The sequence below is a fragment of the Medicago sativa genome, chromosome 6, assembly GCF_051527215.1.
Source record: "Medicago sativa cultivar Bolivia chromosome 6, Bolivia_mono, whole genome shotgun sequence".
In the NCBI taxonomy this organism is placed as follows: domain Eukaryota; kingdom Viridiplantae; phylum Streptophyta; class Magnoliopsida; order Fabales; family Fabaceae; genus Medicago; species Medicago sativa.
In genome coordinates, this window is record NC_140754.1 from 6,520,578 (window position 1) to 6,539,267 (window position 18,690).

At 32.3% G+C, this 18,690-nt stretch overlaps 2 protein-coding genes across 7 annotated transcripts; one reads left to right on the top strand and one right to left on the bottom strand.

The window, feature by feature from the left end:
- LOC146912400 (long chain base biosynthesis protein 1-like) lies at positions 1-6,273 on the bottom strand. Of its 5 annotated transcripts, none has more exons than XM_085720476.1 (11): positions 5,927-6,261; positions 4,390-4,517; positions 4,140-4,294; positions 3,857-3,955; positions 3,252-3,447; positions 2,643-2,784; positions 2,507-2,562; positions 2,291-2,416; positions 1,005-1,189; positions 584-923; positions 1-249 (listed from the first exon to the last, which is right to left on the bottom strand). In XM_085720476.1, exons 2-5 carry the CDS (start codon positions 4,397-4,399, stop codon positions 3,391-3,393), a joined length of 321 nt encoding a protein of 106 aa, XP_085576602.1. In that variant the 5' UTR covers positions 4,400-4,517; positions 5,927-6,261; the 3' UTR covers positions 1-249; positions 584-923; positions 1,005-1,189; positions 2,291-2,416; positions 2,507-2,562; positions 2,643-2,784; positions 3,252-3,390. The 5 variants fall into 5 exon arrangements, with proteins under 5 accessions (XP_085576602.1, XP_085576599.1, XP_085576598.1 ...); XM_085720473.1 differs by having other exon boundaries at positions 584-866; positions 4,381-4,517; positions 5,927-6,260; XM_085720472.1 differs by having other exon boundaries at positions 4,381-4,517; positions 5,927-6,260.
- Positions 6,274-8,217: 1,944 nt separating this feature from the next.
- LOC146912401 (plant cysteine oxidase 2-like) lies at positions 8,218-12,973 on the top strand. Of its 2 annotated transcripts, none has more exons than XM_085720484.1 (6): positions 8,218-8,337; positions 8,577-8,989; positions 10,600-10,718; positions 11,076-11,238; positions 11,694-11,906; positions 12,545-12,973. In XM_085720484.1, the coding sequence occupies exons 2-6, from the start codon at positions 8,770-8,772 to the stop codon at positions 12,667-12,669; spliced, it is 840 nt and encodes a 279-aa protein (XP_085576610.1). In that variant the 5' UTR covers positions 8,218-8,337; positions 8,577-8,769; the 3' UTR covers positions 12,670-12,973. The 2 variants fall into 2 exon arrangements, with proteins under 2 accessions (XP_085576610.1, XP_085576609.1); XM_085720483.1 differs by having other exon boundaries at positions 8,731-8,989.
- The last annotated feature ends 5,717 nt before the right edge of the window (positions 12,974-18,690 follow it).

Consider the following 18,690-nt stretch of genomic DNA (forward strand, 5'->3'; position numbering starts at 1 on the left):
TTATGTTGCTATAACACATCATTTCATTTCCAGAATATTGTTTCAAGCTTTGTTGATATTGGCAGCTTCAACCATTACACTTATGGTTTTACTGTCTAGTCTATATAATGATGTGACAACTATAAAAATGAGGAAGCTTATACATGAATTTTTGATTTCACTACAACAATTGCTAGGAAAAAATATCTAACCAATCAAATGTAAAGAATACAATAACAAATGGTTATTGCTGAGAGCCCCACATAAAACCTACAATTCATACAAATTTGGTCAAAGGCATTTCCCTTTCCGAGTTATATAATAACAACTGTTGTAAATCTTCAATGTGACTTTCACCAAGGAAATGTTAAGTATAAATGGAAAATCGGTCATGCGCATGTTTGTTCAGTACAGGATAAAGAATTTCTTAAGAGCATTGTTGTGATCAGAAAGTTATAATCAGAAATTTGGACAATTGAGAACAAAAATATTGAGCATTTTAGCTGTAGAAGAGGGTTGGCTTTAAAAAATTCAGCAAAATTAAAATACAACAATTTAGTCAGATTCTACACACCAAAAAGGTAAGACGTGTAAGAAATATTACCTGTAGAAGATGAGGACATTAACCAAGAATTTTAGTTGGATTAGTATTGAGTCTAAATTTTGAGAACAGCCGGAACCGGAATTTCTTATTAGATAAAGCTCTTGTCTTTCTTGATAGCGTTATGCCAAAGATGGAAAACCTTAACCTGGTTGACCCAATCTTTTGTTTCTTTGTTATTCACTTTTGTCTGACTTGAAATTTCTTTGGAGTTCCTATTGAATGAACTCAGACCAAATGATTTTTCTATATGCAAGAATCCATGGCAACCTTGAATTTCCTCACTCTGAAAATATGTCCCAGTGAAGGTTTGTTTGTTGCTTCCAAGCCAAGAAACCAAAATCTTCGCAATTAGATTTGAATTATTAAAAAGGCGGGGGGTAGATAAATTTTATTCAATATTCAGTAATAAACTTTAGCTAACCTCTTGCAGTGCTGTTTCCATTGGTGCAATTTCATTAAAACACTAAGTAGCTTCTGCTTGTTTATCTGCTGACAGGAAGGACACAAAACTTCCTCCAGCAACATTATAGGAACACTACATATGAATTGCCACACAAGTGAGGCTTGCTCTTTAGTAGACAATTTTTGGATCAGAAGAGGAAAAACCTGCGGCAGTGGATAAATTTGATAGTAAGTATGATAATCAAAACTCAAGTATCTACAAATACATGCTTATGCAAAAATTTACATTATTGAAGAATTTCAAAATTAAAGATGCAGGTCAAGTCATTTCTAAATATTTCTTGTTTTACCCCCTTCATACATTTCATTGTCGCGGAATCAACTTCATGGTTCAGACCACTTTGACGTATATAGCTGGCCTTAGCAACGTGGACGCCAGAGCAATTAATTGCATGAAAACTGAACTTTAAGCCCACACGTAAGAGAAAGGTATGCCAAGCCTGACCGTTAGCCATGACTCATAATTGACACCGGCATGGTCATTCTCACAAGTCAAATTAATGTCTGTTGGACATGGTTTTTACTTGCATTCAGAGAACAAAGAATGGATTTTTTTTTTGTCCCTTTCAAAAATTGAGGTACATCTTATATAATTCAATCACTCTAAGTTTAAGAGGTATATTGCATTTTATCCATTAGTCAAAATGCCCAATGAGTGTGCCCTGAGAGAAGGATTTCTTTTTTTGTACACCTAGGAAAAGATTGAGGGGTTTGACCTCCTCAGGGCAAATAGTAAATGAGCCAAAGTTGAAAAGGGGAAGGGGGGGATGGGTTTACATTTTACCCTATACTTCTAGGTTGTTTTATTTAAGCTACAGTTATAAAGGTAGTTATTATCTGTTAATTAGTTAATCCCTTACATGCTAAACTAACAGGACATCAACATTATTAAATTTCAAGCCTTTGCATTAATGCAGCTAAGTGTTGAGTTGGGAATTTATTTTTGAACGATGTAAAAGAGCTTGACACGCACATTCCGTACAGGAAAATCAGTGCCTAACTTCCTATTACAATTGCATTCAGTACCATGATCTATATCCTTTAAGAAAAAGTAGCCATCAAAATCGAATAAACTAAATTATATGAAACACAACACAAAATTCTCATCTGCAATGTTCAAGTGAACATAAAGATTAATGAGTTTAAGTTGCGTTTAGTGAAACATGTATTTATCTCTACAGGTTCAAATAAATGGGAACTAATCCAACAAAAGCATAGTCACAAAGACAAAATAACCACATCTACCTTTCATGAACGTAATAATAGGAAATATTTACATGCTCTTCTTCTTTCAGCATATGTTGGTAGACTGAGGTTTGCAAGATATCAATGCAGTACACAAGTTCTCAGAACAGCTTGGAAATATTCTCGCTACAGCTCAATGAATCAAACAAACCACCTATCATATAAAGAGAATGAATCAAAAAAACCTAAAGTTAGGGACTTTTCATGAGAATATACCTCCTGGCAGGAATTTGGTCTTGTGGCCCATCAACTCAAAATGGCAAAGAGTAAGTCTGTACAAAATATTTCAGCTAACAATTAGCACATGCAATACAGTTCCATTCATGACAGTAGCAGTGAGATCAAACCCTACCTTTCCATAACATATCAATGTTGTTCTTCAACATTGTTAATAGATTGGGATTTTCCTCAAGGACATCAATAGTTGTAATGGCAGCACTTGCAAGATATGGAGACAAAGAAGCAGAGAAGACATAGCCAGAGCTACTCAATCCCTGCCAAGGTTGAAAACATAGAGATATCAGGCACCATCAACCAATCACTTAGTTATGCACATCGCTCTATCATGCAAATTTTATAGTTCAGACCTGCAAATTCAGGGATTAATGAAGAAAAAGTGGGGAAAAAAGAAAGAAATTCTGTGTAAAACACCATCCGGACTCAAATATAAGTAAAATTAACTAAATACATACTAATTAAAAATATTAGTTAACCTTGCTTATTTTTCTTGGTGCAATAAGAAAATTGCATTCTCCGAACTATCATTCTCTTCACTAAATATCCTTTGAAACTTGTTTCATGAGAACATTGATGAGTGGTGTTTGTTTCATGAGAACACTAATTGAAATATAACAGTAATCCAGTAAAATTAATTAGAATTTGCTTATATATTATGGACCACCAAACATCACTATTTTTTTTTTACTTAAATTTAAGTGCGTAGGAAGTAAATTCTTAATACCTGATTCAACATAACCATCAACAGAGGATTGGAAATTTGAAGCATCCTTGAGGCGACTATCAGTTTCTTCAAGGGATGTTAGGACGGGCTGGTCCCACCTCTTCCTGGAACAACCTCGGATATTTTCTCGTGCAGCATTCTATACAAAGTGACCTTTCAGATTCTCAAGGCACTGCAACACAGGCACCATGGATCCCTGCAAAATTTTATAATTAGTACAGATTAACATAGTGCAGTAGAAAAAAGGAAATTACAGTGTCATGTTTGGACAGAGCCATTCAATTTATTTTATTATTCAACATTATGCACGGCCTATGCTCGTATAAAGCTGGGTACTATTTTCACAATCCACAAAAGAAATCCAACTGAAGCAAATATTAAGCTCACAACCATAAAATACTAAACATCTTAATCAAATTATACAGTGGTTCTCCTTCATTGTATGACAAAGGGTGAAACTAAGCATCCATTGCCAATGTACAGACAAATGGGGTATTTATCAAGCCAGCCCTTGAATCAAGGACATCCAATTGCCAAATATAGCAAACATCATGACTCAGCATTTTTTTTTTCAAATTGCATCGTGCATAAGGAACTTCTTATACCTGCTCCAGGTCTGACAATTCAAATCCCGATAATCCCAGTTCATCCAAGGCCACCAGAAACCTTTCGACACTCATCAGCTCATTCGAAGAACCACTTCCCTGAAGTAAAAAATGCATTCTTTAGAAGAAAGAGGACATAAACAATATAATGAAAACAACTCTAACTTGATTTCAGCTCAATTAATAAACAATGGATGTTAATGTATACATAATTGCTAGGGGAAAAGAAAAAGCATAGTGTGTGAACTTGAGCATATAACACAATAAAAGATATTCCTACTACCTCCAGCGAACCAGGAACCAGTTTGTCCAAAATGGTACATAATACGGATCCATCCCTCAAGCATGCCCTTAATTCTTCCTCAGAAATTTCTAAGGGCAGATTAAAGTTAGGAAGCACAACATTTATCCATGTTATCAGAGGTGCAAGCGGGATACCTAAAACCATATAAAAATCCAGTCAGTGTCGTAGATATGGAATGCAAAATTGTGAATAAACTATCCTCAGAGACAGAAGCTCCAACTTGACCGACGAGTTGTCATTTCCAAGCATAGGCAACAACGGCACTATCTGGACAAACCAACGGCATATGCAATCCCCAAAAATCCTTTCCCCAAAAATCTGATTCACTGAGAACTCCAGCTTCTTCAAGCTCCTTTCCTATCAAATCGAAAAAATATATATTCAGAAATTATGTAGATGTGATATAACCTTAAAAAAAATCACATATTCCATATTAGCTAGATGTGATATAACCTTAATCAAAAAATAAGTTTGCATCAACCCAAATTCTAAATTTCACTCGTTATCACAAAAACCCAATCAAACAAAACTCACCATACTGCTCACAAAGCTGCAGTCAAATGCATAATAATTCGCCTATAATTGAAGTTGTGGTCTCAAAGAGACATCAAAAACCTTGACACCATAAATCGCAACCATAATTACAATTGCAAATGAATATCGCACATTAAGGGAAACATGAAAAACCCAAAACCAAAATCCAATTGTCACAATACATTGTTTATATATTTTTTTCATCAACACACCACATCATATAAAACTCATGCACATATCAGAAATAACCAATATATAAGCCTCAATTTGCAATTAGTTTTCCTGATAATAAGACACCCAAGTTCTCTATCACAATAAGCCAAGCCAGGACAAAATATTCCCTATAATATTTTAGGTTGAATGCACAACTTTGAATGAGCAAATGAACAAACCTCATGGAATACTAAAACCTCAGTCACAATTATGCAACTCACCGTATTATATGAATCAAGTGAAACAATGTATTGTTTTCAAATTCATCACATTGGATTCTTTGAAATAATTTTTCTGATTCACTTCTCTGATAAAGAATCCCAAATTCATTCTCATCTTTCAATATTTGTTTTAGTAGTCTTTCATTTGAGTCACTGCAACCATAGTGGAAATGTATATTTCAAAACAGGACAGACAGTGAAGGAAATGGAACTGTTTGATTGAGGAAATACGGTTCTAAGGTGAAAATTTCTATTATGGAACATTGCTATGATCCAAAAAGCTTCTATATCATGAAAAACACTAAAATCTCACCAACAAACACATAAAATTTATCATCTGTTCAACCCACAAAGAAATTTTTTTCCCTATCATAAATTTTTTCTCTCTCACACCAAACCCATTATTTATTCTCTCTCAAATTTTTAAGGATAAAACTTGAGATCAAAACTAACAAAATCATCCATTTTCTTATTGAGACATTTTCTCAAACACTTTTTTTGTGAGTGCTCAATTTCACATAGAAAAATCAAATACAAAATCATGTCAAAATAAAACAAATTGAATAAAACATAAATACAACAAAAATAAGATAAATTAAAAACCAGAAACTTCAATGTTACAAACATGCAACAAATAAATTAAAAGGCACATAACAAACTTGACATATAAGCACACAACCTTAAAACTACCTAAAAAACCATCTAAATTCAATTTAACAATAAAACATTCTTCACTAATCATGCAATAATCAACAATTAAAACATCAAGAACATAAATTCAATAAAAAAAAAACTAACCTGAAAAGCATGACTTTAGATTGCAAACAGCTCTTAACCCTTGTTCCTCATTACCATATTGAACAAAAATCAACACCAGAAACCAACATGCATGAGATTCTAGATCCAATTTCTGAAATAAACCCCAAGAGCAGAATAGAGAAAAGCTGCGCCCTAGAGGGAAGAAATGAGGAAAATGGAGCTTGCTGGAAGTATGAGATAACAATTAAGTCATGACTGTAGCCTTGCATGTTGGTAATTTTGAGTGAAAAGGGAGAAAAATTTGGAGAAGATGGTGAATAGTGAGGGGGACGATGGGTTTTTAGAAAGAGAAGGGGAAAAAAATTCTGAAGTTTAGAGAGAGAATGGAAAAAATTTCTGTATATATAACATAACACCCTCCAATTACCAATTTACTAAAATACCCCTCCAAGGGCAAAATGGTAAAAAATACAGACATTGATTTTCCTATCTAGGTTAGTAGACTTTCTAGCAGAGTTTCTTGAAGAAAACTTTCTAGCAGCGTTAATTTTGTTCGAAACTTAATACATATATGCTAAAATCAATTTTGTTTTTACAACATACTCCCTCCCTCCGATCACATTTATAAACAAAAAACAACTTTTTAGATTTATTGAATAACTAATGTATCTAATCTATTAATTATTCAATGAACCTCAAAAGTTGTTTTTTGCTTATAAATGTGACCGGAGGCACTATATGCTAAAATATATTAGATTATAATAGTATCGTATTCAATATAAATAATTCAAAAGCTTTTTCTTAATTAACAAAAAAATTCCGAAACTTGTTACAAAGTTTTAAAGTTGCTGAAAATGATGAAATAAGAATAACAATTTTTTTTTTTACAAAAATATTGTTATTCTCACGATACTTTTGTAAAAAAATAACAATAATTCTTATTATCATTAAAGTACATTATTCAACATAACTAAAAACGTAAATGATGAATTTTTGAATAAACTCAACGTTCAAGTTAATAGCATACAACGACAAAATGCCTATAAATAATATGATAAAATGAAACTCATCGAAATACATATACCTTCATATTTACAACATTGACGTCCAAGTCATTGATTGAACGACTGATATTTCAATAATAACAAAATGAACATCGCAATAAGACAGGGAAGTCGACCAACACCATTGAAGACGACGAACATCACAACACCGCACTCTGGGTCGGGTTATAAGATTTTTGGTGCCATGTACGAAATAATAAAATTGTGTCATTTTAATTATTCCAATATTTTTCTTCTTGCATTTTTTGTTGCACAAGATTAATTTATAATCAAAGTTTTCTAAAAATATATCTTCAATATAATTAATCAAAACAAATTAAAGAGAAATATATCCATATAGTACTAACTATTAAGTAAAAATAATAATTTTGGTGCCCCTAAAAAAAATGATATCCTGGGCTGCCGCAGTCCCGCCCACCCTCAGGGCCACCCCAACTGAATTCAAACGACGAAATCACGAAGAAAAAAACTAAATCTATATAAAAATTATTTATTTAAATTAAAATAGATACAAAGTGATAAAGAGAAGTGATCTTGAGTCAAAAATTAACTCAAAACCACCTTCCCAGTAAAGTAAAGAAAATAGAAGAGAAAATCTATAAAGACAAAACTAGAATCGACTTTATACTATTGATGAATCCTTTATTTGGATTCTTGGATTTTACAATGCCTTTTGTGTTACTTCTTACCAAATAATTATTTACACAAACAATAGATTAGTGATTAAGATATTTGTAAGACTTAATTCAATTGGCAATATCGACATTGTTAAGCTGAATATTTTTTTAGGATTCGAACCTAGAACATCGCAGTTGTTTATGTAAAATTTAAATGGTGCTTGCAATTTCTTCTAGATATTCAGATAAAGTAATTAGTGATTAATATGTTCATAAAACATAGTTTAATTGACAATATCGATATTGTTAAACCGAGTAAGTTTATTAGGATTCGAATCCAAAACTTCCAAGTTGTTTATGCGAAATTTAATTGGTGCTTGCAACTTCTAGAGATCCAAATAAAGTAATTAGTGATTAAGATTAATTAACAATGACATAAAATGAGATCAATATGAAATATATTATATTATATAGTAAGCTATTTATTTATAAACCCGCTGTTGAAACAGCCCATTGGAATATCAAAACTTGGCCCCTGGTTTTCTGACTTCTCTTTGCATAATCCAACTGTTTTCTCTCTCTCAACTAACCCCTTCTTCTTTGCTACTTCTTCCTCTTTTATATCAAATGTCAATCCTCAATCTTCACCAACCTTCACTATTTCTCTTTCCAAATTTTACAACATTTTTCATCCTTAACCTCATCAAAAAACATCCTCAACAACAACTTGTGCAACCAAAAAAAACATCCTAGTGACCAAAAAAACAATGTAAACAAAAAAACACTTACCTCATTCTTATTATTTATATTTATATTTACATTTTTGATTATTATTTATATTTTTAACTTATTTTTTAATCCAATTCCCCTGTTTCCTCTGTTTTCCTCTGTTTTTATTACTACTCCTCTGTTTTTGAATTTTTTATGGGGTGTTTTGATTTTCAAATTTGAATTGTTTTTTGGATACCCTTTTAGCATAAATTAAGTTTATTGCATTGAATTTTTCAGTTGGTGAAAAAAGTTGAGAGATTTTATCATTTAATCCAATTCCCCTGTTTCCTCTGTTTTGATAATTTTTATGAGGTGTGTTAATTTTGAAATTTGTATTGTTTTTTGAATACCCTTTGAGCTGAAATTAAGTTTGATGCATTGAATTTTTCAGTTGGTGAACAAAGTTGAAAGATTTTTGGTTTTGGTTTGAATGGGGATAGAGAGAACCTTAGCTGATAGAAAAGGAAGAGATTTTTGTGAATTGCCAAAGGAAACAATTACTAACAGCAGGTCAAGGAGGAACCGGCGGCGTCAGAAGAAGATGCCGCCGGTTCAGAGACTTTTTGAGACTTGTAAGGAAGTCTTTGCTTCTAGTGGGACAGGAATTGTCCCACCAGCTCAGGACATTGATAAGTTGCGGTCTGTTTTAGGTACGAGGTTCTTGTTCCTTTTTTGCTTAATTTGTTTCTCATTGTTTTTATGTTGATAATTGGTTATGGGATGTGTGTTTTTATTTTTTTATCATGTATTAATGATATTTCATATTGAAGACGTGTCAGATATGATGTTTCTTAGCCACTGACACGACACCGTGACACATTGATTATATTCAATCACTTTTATTTTCTCAATTATTTTGGTATCCACATGTCGGTGTCGTGTTGATTTTCATGGTGTTATTGTTATTAATTGTTTTCAGGGTGCAATTTTTTACTAATCAGCACGATATTTCATATTGAAAGCGTGTTTGATATTTTATGTGTCAATGGATACCGACATGACAGGGACACATACTATTATATTCAATCATTTGTATTTTCTCAAATTATTGCGGGTGTATATGCGTCAGTATCCTTATTGGTGTCCCTGTTTGGTGTCCGTGTCTTGTGTTTGATGAGTGCTTCATAAGTTTTTGTGTCAACATATTTATGTGTAAATGAAGATTTTTTGTGACAACTCATAAGGCTTTGTTCATAGTATATCACATGTTTCATGTTTTGTTTTTAACTGTCTAACTTTTTTCAAAAAAAAATTGTTACTTTTTTCAAAATTGCACCAATTTTTGATGTTATCATTTTACCATGAATATTATTGGATGAGTTGTGTGGGGGGTTTTGTGCTCTTTTATATACACACTTGCTATTGTTTTCTCTCCTTAGTGTGAGATGTGATGTGTCTTAACATGATTTGCATGCATGTGTTTTATTTATGTATTTGTATATTTATATATTATATATTCCGAGGTTCTTTGATTTGCCTATCAAATAAAATAAAAATTTGCATGTTGTCATATGCTATTTAATCCCAATATATATTTTACATTGAAAAAAAAATTCAGTTTACAATGTGATGTCAAGTCCATGGTCTAATGTGAATGAGACATCAAGCATATTGATATTAAATCTCTCTCTCTCTCTCTCTCTCATGTCTCTCTTCTCTCCTTTTTTTTTTGTTTCATATCCATTCATTTATTTGACTTCTAATGTGGATTATTTGGATTTACTTTGTGGTTAATTAGGACTAATTAAGTGATAATGAGCTAGATTATAGGTTAGTAATGAAGGTTTAAATTCCTATTATTAGGTATAGAACTTTCAAATGTCAATAAATAACAATGGACTTTATAGCAAGCTAAAAATGTTCTTGACATTTTTGTTTTTTGTATGGTGATTATTAGTACATTATTCTCAATAAAGGGGAAGCATTGTTGGTGGCTTAAAGCCTATAAGTCTATGAATACAAAAACTCATTATCTAGCAAGAGTTGTTAATGATATAAAGTCTATGTCAATAAAACTCCAAAGGTTAATTACAATAGTTATATTCTATGAAACACTGACACATCAGATGGAAAGCGTGTCGGTGTCGATACATTTGATTGTATTTAATGACTTTTATTTTTTCCGATTTTTACCAGTGTTTGTGTCGCGTTTGTGTACGTGGTTCATAGGTTATAGGTTATATATGAGTAAATTGTTGAAAATTTTCATGAGTTTTAAGTGCCATGCAAAGTATACAACTCTAGCTTCTCTTTTGTGCAGATGGAATAAAACCAGAAGATGTTGACTTGGATCCTAATATGCCATATTTCAGGGCTAATGCATCTCACAGAAGGCCAAAAATTACATACTTGCACATTTATGAGTGTGAGAAATTCTCGGTAAGTAACTAAGCCAGTCTAATATGATGTTTATAAGAAAACGGATCCCATTCACTTGGGATATCTCTACATTACACAGTCAATATATTGGTGGCCATTGGTTTCAGATCGAACTGTTCACAAAATATTGATCCAACTGTTACCAATGTATTGACTGCGTGAATTCATAATATCTCGAATGCAGGGAATCTTGATCTGATCAAACAGTTTGCAAAATATGCGGATTTTTTATTTATTTTTAAATACAGTTAGATTCAGATCAGACAGTTTACAAAATGCAGTTTTATTTTCTCTTTTTTTTGAAGAGTTCTGTTTTATTGATGGTGACCTTATACACATTTTTAATGTGTTGTACAGATGGGAATATTTTGTTTGCCACCTTCTGGTGTTATTCCTCTACATAATCACCCTGGAATGACAGTTTTTAGTAAGCTACTTTTTGGAACTATGCACATCAAATCATATGATTGGGTGGTTGATTTGCCTCCTGAATCTCCTACCATTTTCAAACCCTCAGAAAGTGAGTAGTACTTATATTATTCACTGTTTCTTATTTATGATGATGCTTTTGTACTCTTATTCTTTTTTCAATTGTAGAACCTAAGTTAGACATATTAAATACAATAGAATAGTCCTAAAATAGAAAAAATTGCTATTTAATTAACATTTGATACCTTTGTATATTTTATGATTTTGTATGTAATCTAGAAGTAATATGTCCATATCCAAACCACCGCAGTTGTAGTTGCGGTTACCGTTACATTGCAACCGTTAACTTCAGGTGAAAGTGCAGACAAATGCGGCTGTAACTTAGTCACGGTCATAGTAACGCTGCAATATTTAATGTTAAGGGAAAGTACGGACAAATGTGGTTGCAATTGCAGTTTCAAGCCCTAATTTAAAACTATAGTTCATATTATTGTTTTTCTATTGTCCTAGCTGAAAATAATTAGCATTTATATTCTAATGTTGCAGGTCCTGAGTTGAGGTTAGCAAAAGTGAAGGTTGATGATGATTTCACTGCTCCTTGCAACCCTTCTATCTTATATCCTGAGGATGGTGGCAACTTGCATTGTTTCACAGCAGTGACAGCATGTGCAGTTCTTGATGTTCTTGGTCCTCCATATTCTGATCTTGATGGCAGACACTGCACATACTACACTAATTATCCGTTTTCCAACTTTCCAGGTAAAATTTTCTCTAAAATCTAAGTACTTTTCGACTTTATACCTTAAAATAGTTATGCCTTTCTTCACTAATACACTTCATTTTATGATCACATCACACTATTTCTATATCTCTTGACATATCCTCGGATTCTCCGCAGTAAAAGAAAACACACAATCATGTAGTTAAGTGATCTTTGTTGTTGGATAAAGATCGAATAGCCTGATTCAAACTTTAGAAAATTAGGTTTAAAATACAATTAATAATGTAAGTCATTTGATCTTATCCAATTGTCAAGATTCATGATTGCGTGACGAGATGGAATTCATTGCAACATAACGGATTTAGATTTCTTGTAGCCGTGAATTCCAAAGTCACGCAATGTATATTTTACGATCACGATCACATGGCTTAGAAGTAACACCTTAGATTTCGGATCGAGATTTGTTGTACTAAACAAAAGACGCAATTACGCGCAGTTTTTGTTCTTCGTTCCAAGTCATTTGATCTTGATTGAATGATTCCGATTTGTCTCATTGTGTGCTTTTGTGCCTGTACGCAATCTAGGTCCCACATGTCACTATCGATATTTCTATTTGTGCCGGACCCCACATAAACTTTAATCATATCTATTAAACTACATTCTCATGAAATTTCAGTTGAAGGACTATCCATACCAGAAGAGGAAAGGAATGTTTATGAATGGCTACAAGAAAAGGACCAACTTGAAGATTTAAAAGTTGAAGGAAGAATGTACAGTGGTCCAACTATTGTGGAGAGTTAGCAAATCATATTCTGTCTCAAACATACAACATCTTTCAGTTTCTTGTAATCATTTTCTATTTTCAAATATCCCTACAGAAAAAAAAAAGACAAAATCATTTTTTTTTTATCAATCTTGTAGATTTTATGCTGGTTTTCTTTAGTATTGTACTTTTTTTGGTGTTTTTTTTCTTCTCCTTTTCTTTATGGAACAACAGAAAAAAGGAGAAATGTTGCTAATAGAAGCACCATGTTTAATTTTAGCCATCAATATAGAAGTTTGTTATTGAAATTAAAAATGTGTTATATACATTTTGTTGTTGAAATTGTAGTTTATTTTTAGTTCATTATATTTGAGATGTAAGGAAATAGGTGATTTAATCAATAACTATTAGCAAAGTTAGAATAAAATTTTGTTGTCAACATATTATGTTTTATTACATTACTCTTAATTTTTCTTTAAGAGCACAGTAATAATCACCACTAGTATATTTTGAAATAGTTTTTAATTTTTCAAACAAAAAGAGTATGATTTATTTCTTTGTTTGAATGTCAAATTTATGCTAGCGTAGTTTTTCTAGTAATAATAGACCTCGTCGTTAGATTGTAAAATAGAGATTAGTCATTAACAAAGTTGGTGGATGCTTCAATTAGCTATATAACAATAAAAACTTTTATTATGTTTTGTCACACTAAGAGTCTCATTTAACTTGGTTGTTGAGCAAACTGGACGTGAAAACTTTACCATCTAGCCCCTTCGGGTTCGATCTTTGGGGGTTTGACTCATTTAAGACGTGTAATCGGTAAAGTGTCTGAATCAAGTGTATGTGTGTGTGTGACAGACAATATGTGTGTGCGCGTGCGAATGTGTGCATGATAAATGTTGTATGTTGTATAAGGTCAAACATTCCGATCGACCACATTGATATGATTTGAGTTTGAATTTAGAATGATTTATTTTCATTGAGGTCAGTTCTTCTTCTGGATCTGCATGAAATATACCATGCACTCATATAATTAAATTTTCCATTCTATTATAGAAACATAAAACGCTAGATTTTTCAGTTTTTACATATATTTTATTCATAGAATGATGTATATATGAAGTAAAACAAGTTTTGTGTTTAGATGACACTTTTTTTCATCTGTCTACAGTGAGAGCATAGTTGCATGCATGCACTATTATTATACATGATGGTGACTCCTTAATTTTCATGTGAGGTGAAATTAGTTACCACACAGATATTGCAATAGCCAACCGTACATATGCTGGAAAATGTTGGTCATGCTTTAGTTACTTTTCTAACTAGTTTATAGATTCTTGACCTTAGAGGGACATGAAAAGGTGGAAGAGAAGAATAGGTAAGTACATGTGATGGAAACATGTGATAGAGACTAGCTTGGAAAATTAAGCACATTGTATTGAAGCTAGCTGGAGCTGTCTAAAGTAAATTAATTAAGGTGACTCTTGCAACAACAATGACTCAATGAGGTTGATCTGGCTTTATTTACACAATACTTAAATAGTAAAATATTTTTGAGTTCTGCTCTTTACCCAAACGGTTCTGCTCATTCCTAAAGTAAAAGTCCAAAATGCCCCTACGCAACTTAACATGCGGTGCGTGAGTTAACATGCGCTAGTTAGAAAATAAACGCAACTTAAGTCACGTTGCGTGACTTAAGTCACGTTGCGTGCTGTTATTAGCCCAGGCAAAACCTCATTCTGCCTCATTTTCTAACACAACACACTCAAATCTCAATTCTCTCTCAAATTACCCAACTCCTAAATTCCTTCAACTTCAAATCAAACAACACTACAACAACAAGAACAAGTAAGCTTTCACTTAAATTATGTTGGTATGATAGATTTTTTTTGTTAATCTAGAATTTGTTAGGTTTATTGTTTTGTTAAAATTTTAATTTTTTTTGCAAGAAATGATAGAATGCTACATGTAAATGACTTATAGTGCTTAATTGTTATGATGTTTAGATGTTTGCATGATTATGTTAGATTTTTTTACGCTTAGATTAGATTTTTTTTAGATTTAGGGTTTGTTTAATTTTTTTTTTGTTGCAATATATGATACAATGTTACATGCAAATGAGTAATATTGCCTAATTATTTAGATATTTGCATGTTTATGTTGTAATTATCATTTGTAGGGTTTATGCATAATTTGCACTCCAAGTGTTTGATGAAATGTCTGAATGAGTTTTTCATTGATTGTGTTTAATTTCTAATTGTGTAGATTTGAAGCAATGGCCGGGTGGATCGACGTTCATGCAGAATTCAACGGCGGAGAACCTCAGAGGTTGAAGGTTCGGTGCCTTCATGTAACGTTAAGAGGTCTCAAGGATCAACTGAATGAATTCAACCAAGCACTCAACCCCAGAGACACAAGGAGGGTGCAAAATGTTCGGTATAAACGTCCAAAGCTCGACGAGGGGAGAGTATCATTCACTTGGGTGGAGTTAAAGAACGACGAAAACGTGATGAGCATGTTTTGGGAGCACACCAAGTTCCAGTGGATCGATATGCGGGTGACGTTGCTGAGATCAACTGAAGATATCATCAACAACTTGATTCCGCCAGAAGATCGTCATTAGTTAGGGTAAGGTGCATTCCAACTACAACATTTGTCTTACCTCTGAAATGGTGTAATTCAAATTTGTCAAACGGCGAGGACTCAAGCATTTCGCTCGGCATTCATGTTTTTCCTTTGAAAATATTAAATTCTTGTTAGGGTGGTTTAGATGAAGGTATTAGGTGTCAAGGAATGGACCTCATTTCGGTGGCACTTGAATACCTTAATCTAAATCAAGCCTAACAAAAATTTATTCTTTTCAAAGGAAAGCATGAATGTCGAGCGAAATGCTTGAGTCCTGTTGTTTGGCAATTTTGAATTTACCCCATTTCAGAGGTAAGACAATTGTTGTAGTTGGAATGCACATTCCAACTACAACAATTGTCTTCCTCTGGATGGGGTAATTCAAACTAGTTAAATGGCAGGACACCGGCATTCGCCCGGGAGTGTTTTTGTTCCATTCTAAATGTTAATTTCTTGTTGGCTTCGTTTAAATGATTGTATCGAAGTGTCAAGGTCTGGACCTCATTCCGTTGGCACTTAAATACTATCATTTAAAACCAAGACCAACAAGAATTTAACATTTGGAATGGAACAATAACACTTCTGGACGAATGTCGGAGTCCTGCTTTTTAGCTAGTTTGAATTGACCCCATTCAGAGGTAAGATAATTGTTGTAGCTGGAAGGTACATTTCCGAATGTAATGTAATGATAGTTGACGTACATGTCTTTTACGTAATGTAATGTAATGAACCACAATGTATTGTAACGTAGATGAAATTATATCTAAATAAAATTGTCTAAGAATCAATTTTGTGTACTTATCGAATTTATTTATTCAATACGCCATTTTTATTTGAATTAATGTTGTATACTTATTATAATTTACTTATTCGATACGCAATATTTATTCGAATTCACGCTATCGTAATATTTATTTGAATTCACGCTATCGCAATATTTATTTGAATTCACGCTATCATACTTTTTATTCGAATTCACGTTATCGTACTTTTTATTCGAATTCACGCTATCGCACTTTTTATTCGAATTCACGCTATCCCACTTTTTATTCAAATTCACGCTATCCTACTTTTTATTCGAATTCACGCTATCATACTTTTTATTCGAATTCACGCTGGAGTTATTCTAATTCATTTATTTAGTCTTATTTGAATTTATTATCTTATTAGAATTTATTAATTCAATACGCAATTGTAAAATAAATGCAACAATTAAAAAAAAATAAAGAAACAAAAATAATGGATATAAAATATCATTTTATTAATATAATTCTTATTACATTTACAATGGGGTAAAACTAAATCTGCGAAAAAATAAAAACCACCAGAAAACCTATCTTTCTGGGGTAAAACTAAAAATAAACCACAAGAAAACCAACCTTCCTGGGGTAAAACTAAAAGTAAACCACAAGAAAACCAACCTTCCTGGGGTAAAACTAAATCTGCACATTTAGTTTTACCCAATGTGTTTTTTTGCCCAAGAAAGCTGCTCACTACTTATATTTTCTCCAGCATTCCCACTACTTATCATTCTTTCTCTTTTTACACCAAAATAAAGAAGGAAAAAAAGAAGGAAAGGAAGAAGATTCATAGGGGGAGAGAGTGAGAATGGGAGATGGTGTGAGGAAATGGGGAAGTTTAGAGGTGTATTTATAGGGGGAGATTGTAACATAAGTTATATATACCATAAATAGGGTCAAAAAACGTGTAAAAACTTAACAAAAACGTGTAAAATCAAATAAAATGCATTGAACAAAGTCAAAAAAAGTGTTCTTGAGTCCAGGATTAACACTAGCGTGAGTTAACTCACGCCCAAGATTAACACTAGCGTGAGTTAACTCACGCACAAGTTAACACTAGAGTGAGTTAACTCACGCCCAGTAATAACACTAACATGAGTTAACTCATGCTAGTTAGGCCGGTGGTCACAACTCAAGAACATGTTTGTTGGACTTTGGTCGGTTATTCAACCATGATTTTATTGTGTTTTACACGTTTTTTTTACTGTTTTTTTTTACTTAATTTAGTGCATATAAAACCTATGTACTAAATAATTTTCAATTAGGCCTTTATTTTTTTTGTTACATTTAAGGCCTATATTCTAAATTATTTTGGTTACATTAATCTAAATTATTTTCTTAACTTTATTCTAAATTATTTTATTAACATTATTCTGAAATTATTTTGTTAACATTATTCTAAATTATTGATTCGATATTATTCTTTAAATAAATACAAATATAAATAAAAGTAAATGGACTAAATTAATAAAAGCAAATGGACTAAATATAAATAAAAGCAAATGAACTAAATATAAATAAAGGTAAATATAACAATATCTCATTTCATTGATAATTCATACATTACAATTATTCATACAATAATTTTGAACTAATTCACTAAATCTACTTATTTTATCCTTTTTGGGGTAAAAAGTAATCAATCTTCGTGGGGTAAAATAGTGAGCAGCCTTCTTGGGGAAAATACATCATCAACCCTTGGGCTAAATTTAAATCTGGTTTTTTTTTACCACAAGAAGTTCTTTTTACCCACTGTAAAAAGTTTCTGCGGTTAAAAAAGCAGATTTAAAATTATCCCAAGGGTCGATCACTTCCCCAAGTCGACTACTCACTATTTTACCGCGACGAATTTTGATCACTTTTTACCCCCAAAGAGAATATTGAAAAAAAAAACAAAGAAAGAAGAGAATTAGAGGGAGAGAGTGGGAGGAGATAATGTGAGGAATATAAGAAGTATGTGAGGGTATTTATAGGTAGAAATGGGAACCTAGGTTGTATCTAACTTAAATGTGGTAAAAAAAACGTGTGAAAGTGGTAAAAAACGTGTTTCTTTAATGTTGAAAAGCTGACCAAAGTTGGAAAAACGTTTGTTCTTCACCGGCCAACTAACGTGAGTTGACTTGCGCTAGTGCTAAGTGGTGCGTGACTTAAGTCACGTTCATATTACACTAGCATATGTTAAGTCACGTAGCGTGACTTAACATACGCTCATAATACACTAACGCATGTTAAGTTGCGTAGGGGCATTTTAGACTTTTACTTTGAGAGTGAGCAAAACCATTTGGGTAAAGAGCAGAATTCAATCATTTTTACTATGAAACATGAATATCCAAATCTTTATTTACACAATGATTCTTGACCTTAGAACTAACTTCAAATTTTTTTGTCAATCTTTTTCCAAACAAAATTTTCTTGAGTCGTAAAATCTTTTTTTTTTTTTTTAAAAATTTTGAATTCAAAAAATGAAACATGAATATCAAAATCAGAATTTAGATAAGTTTAGATAACATAGATATTTTACGATTGAAATAAATAAATAAAATTAAATCGATTTAATAGAAAAATCAATTTTAGAGAGGGTAGAAATCCGTCACTAAACTACCATAATTCCCTCACAAACTAATTTAGTGATGG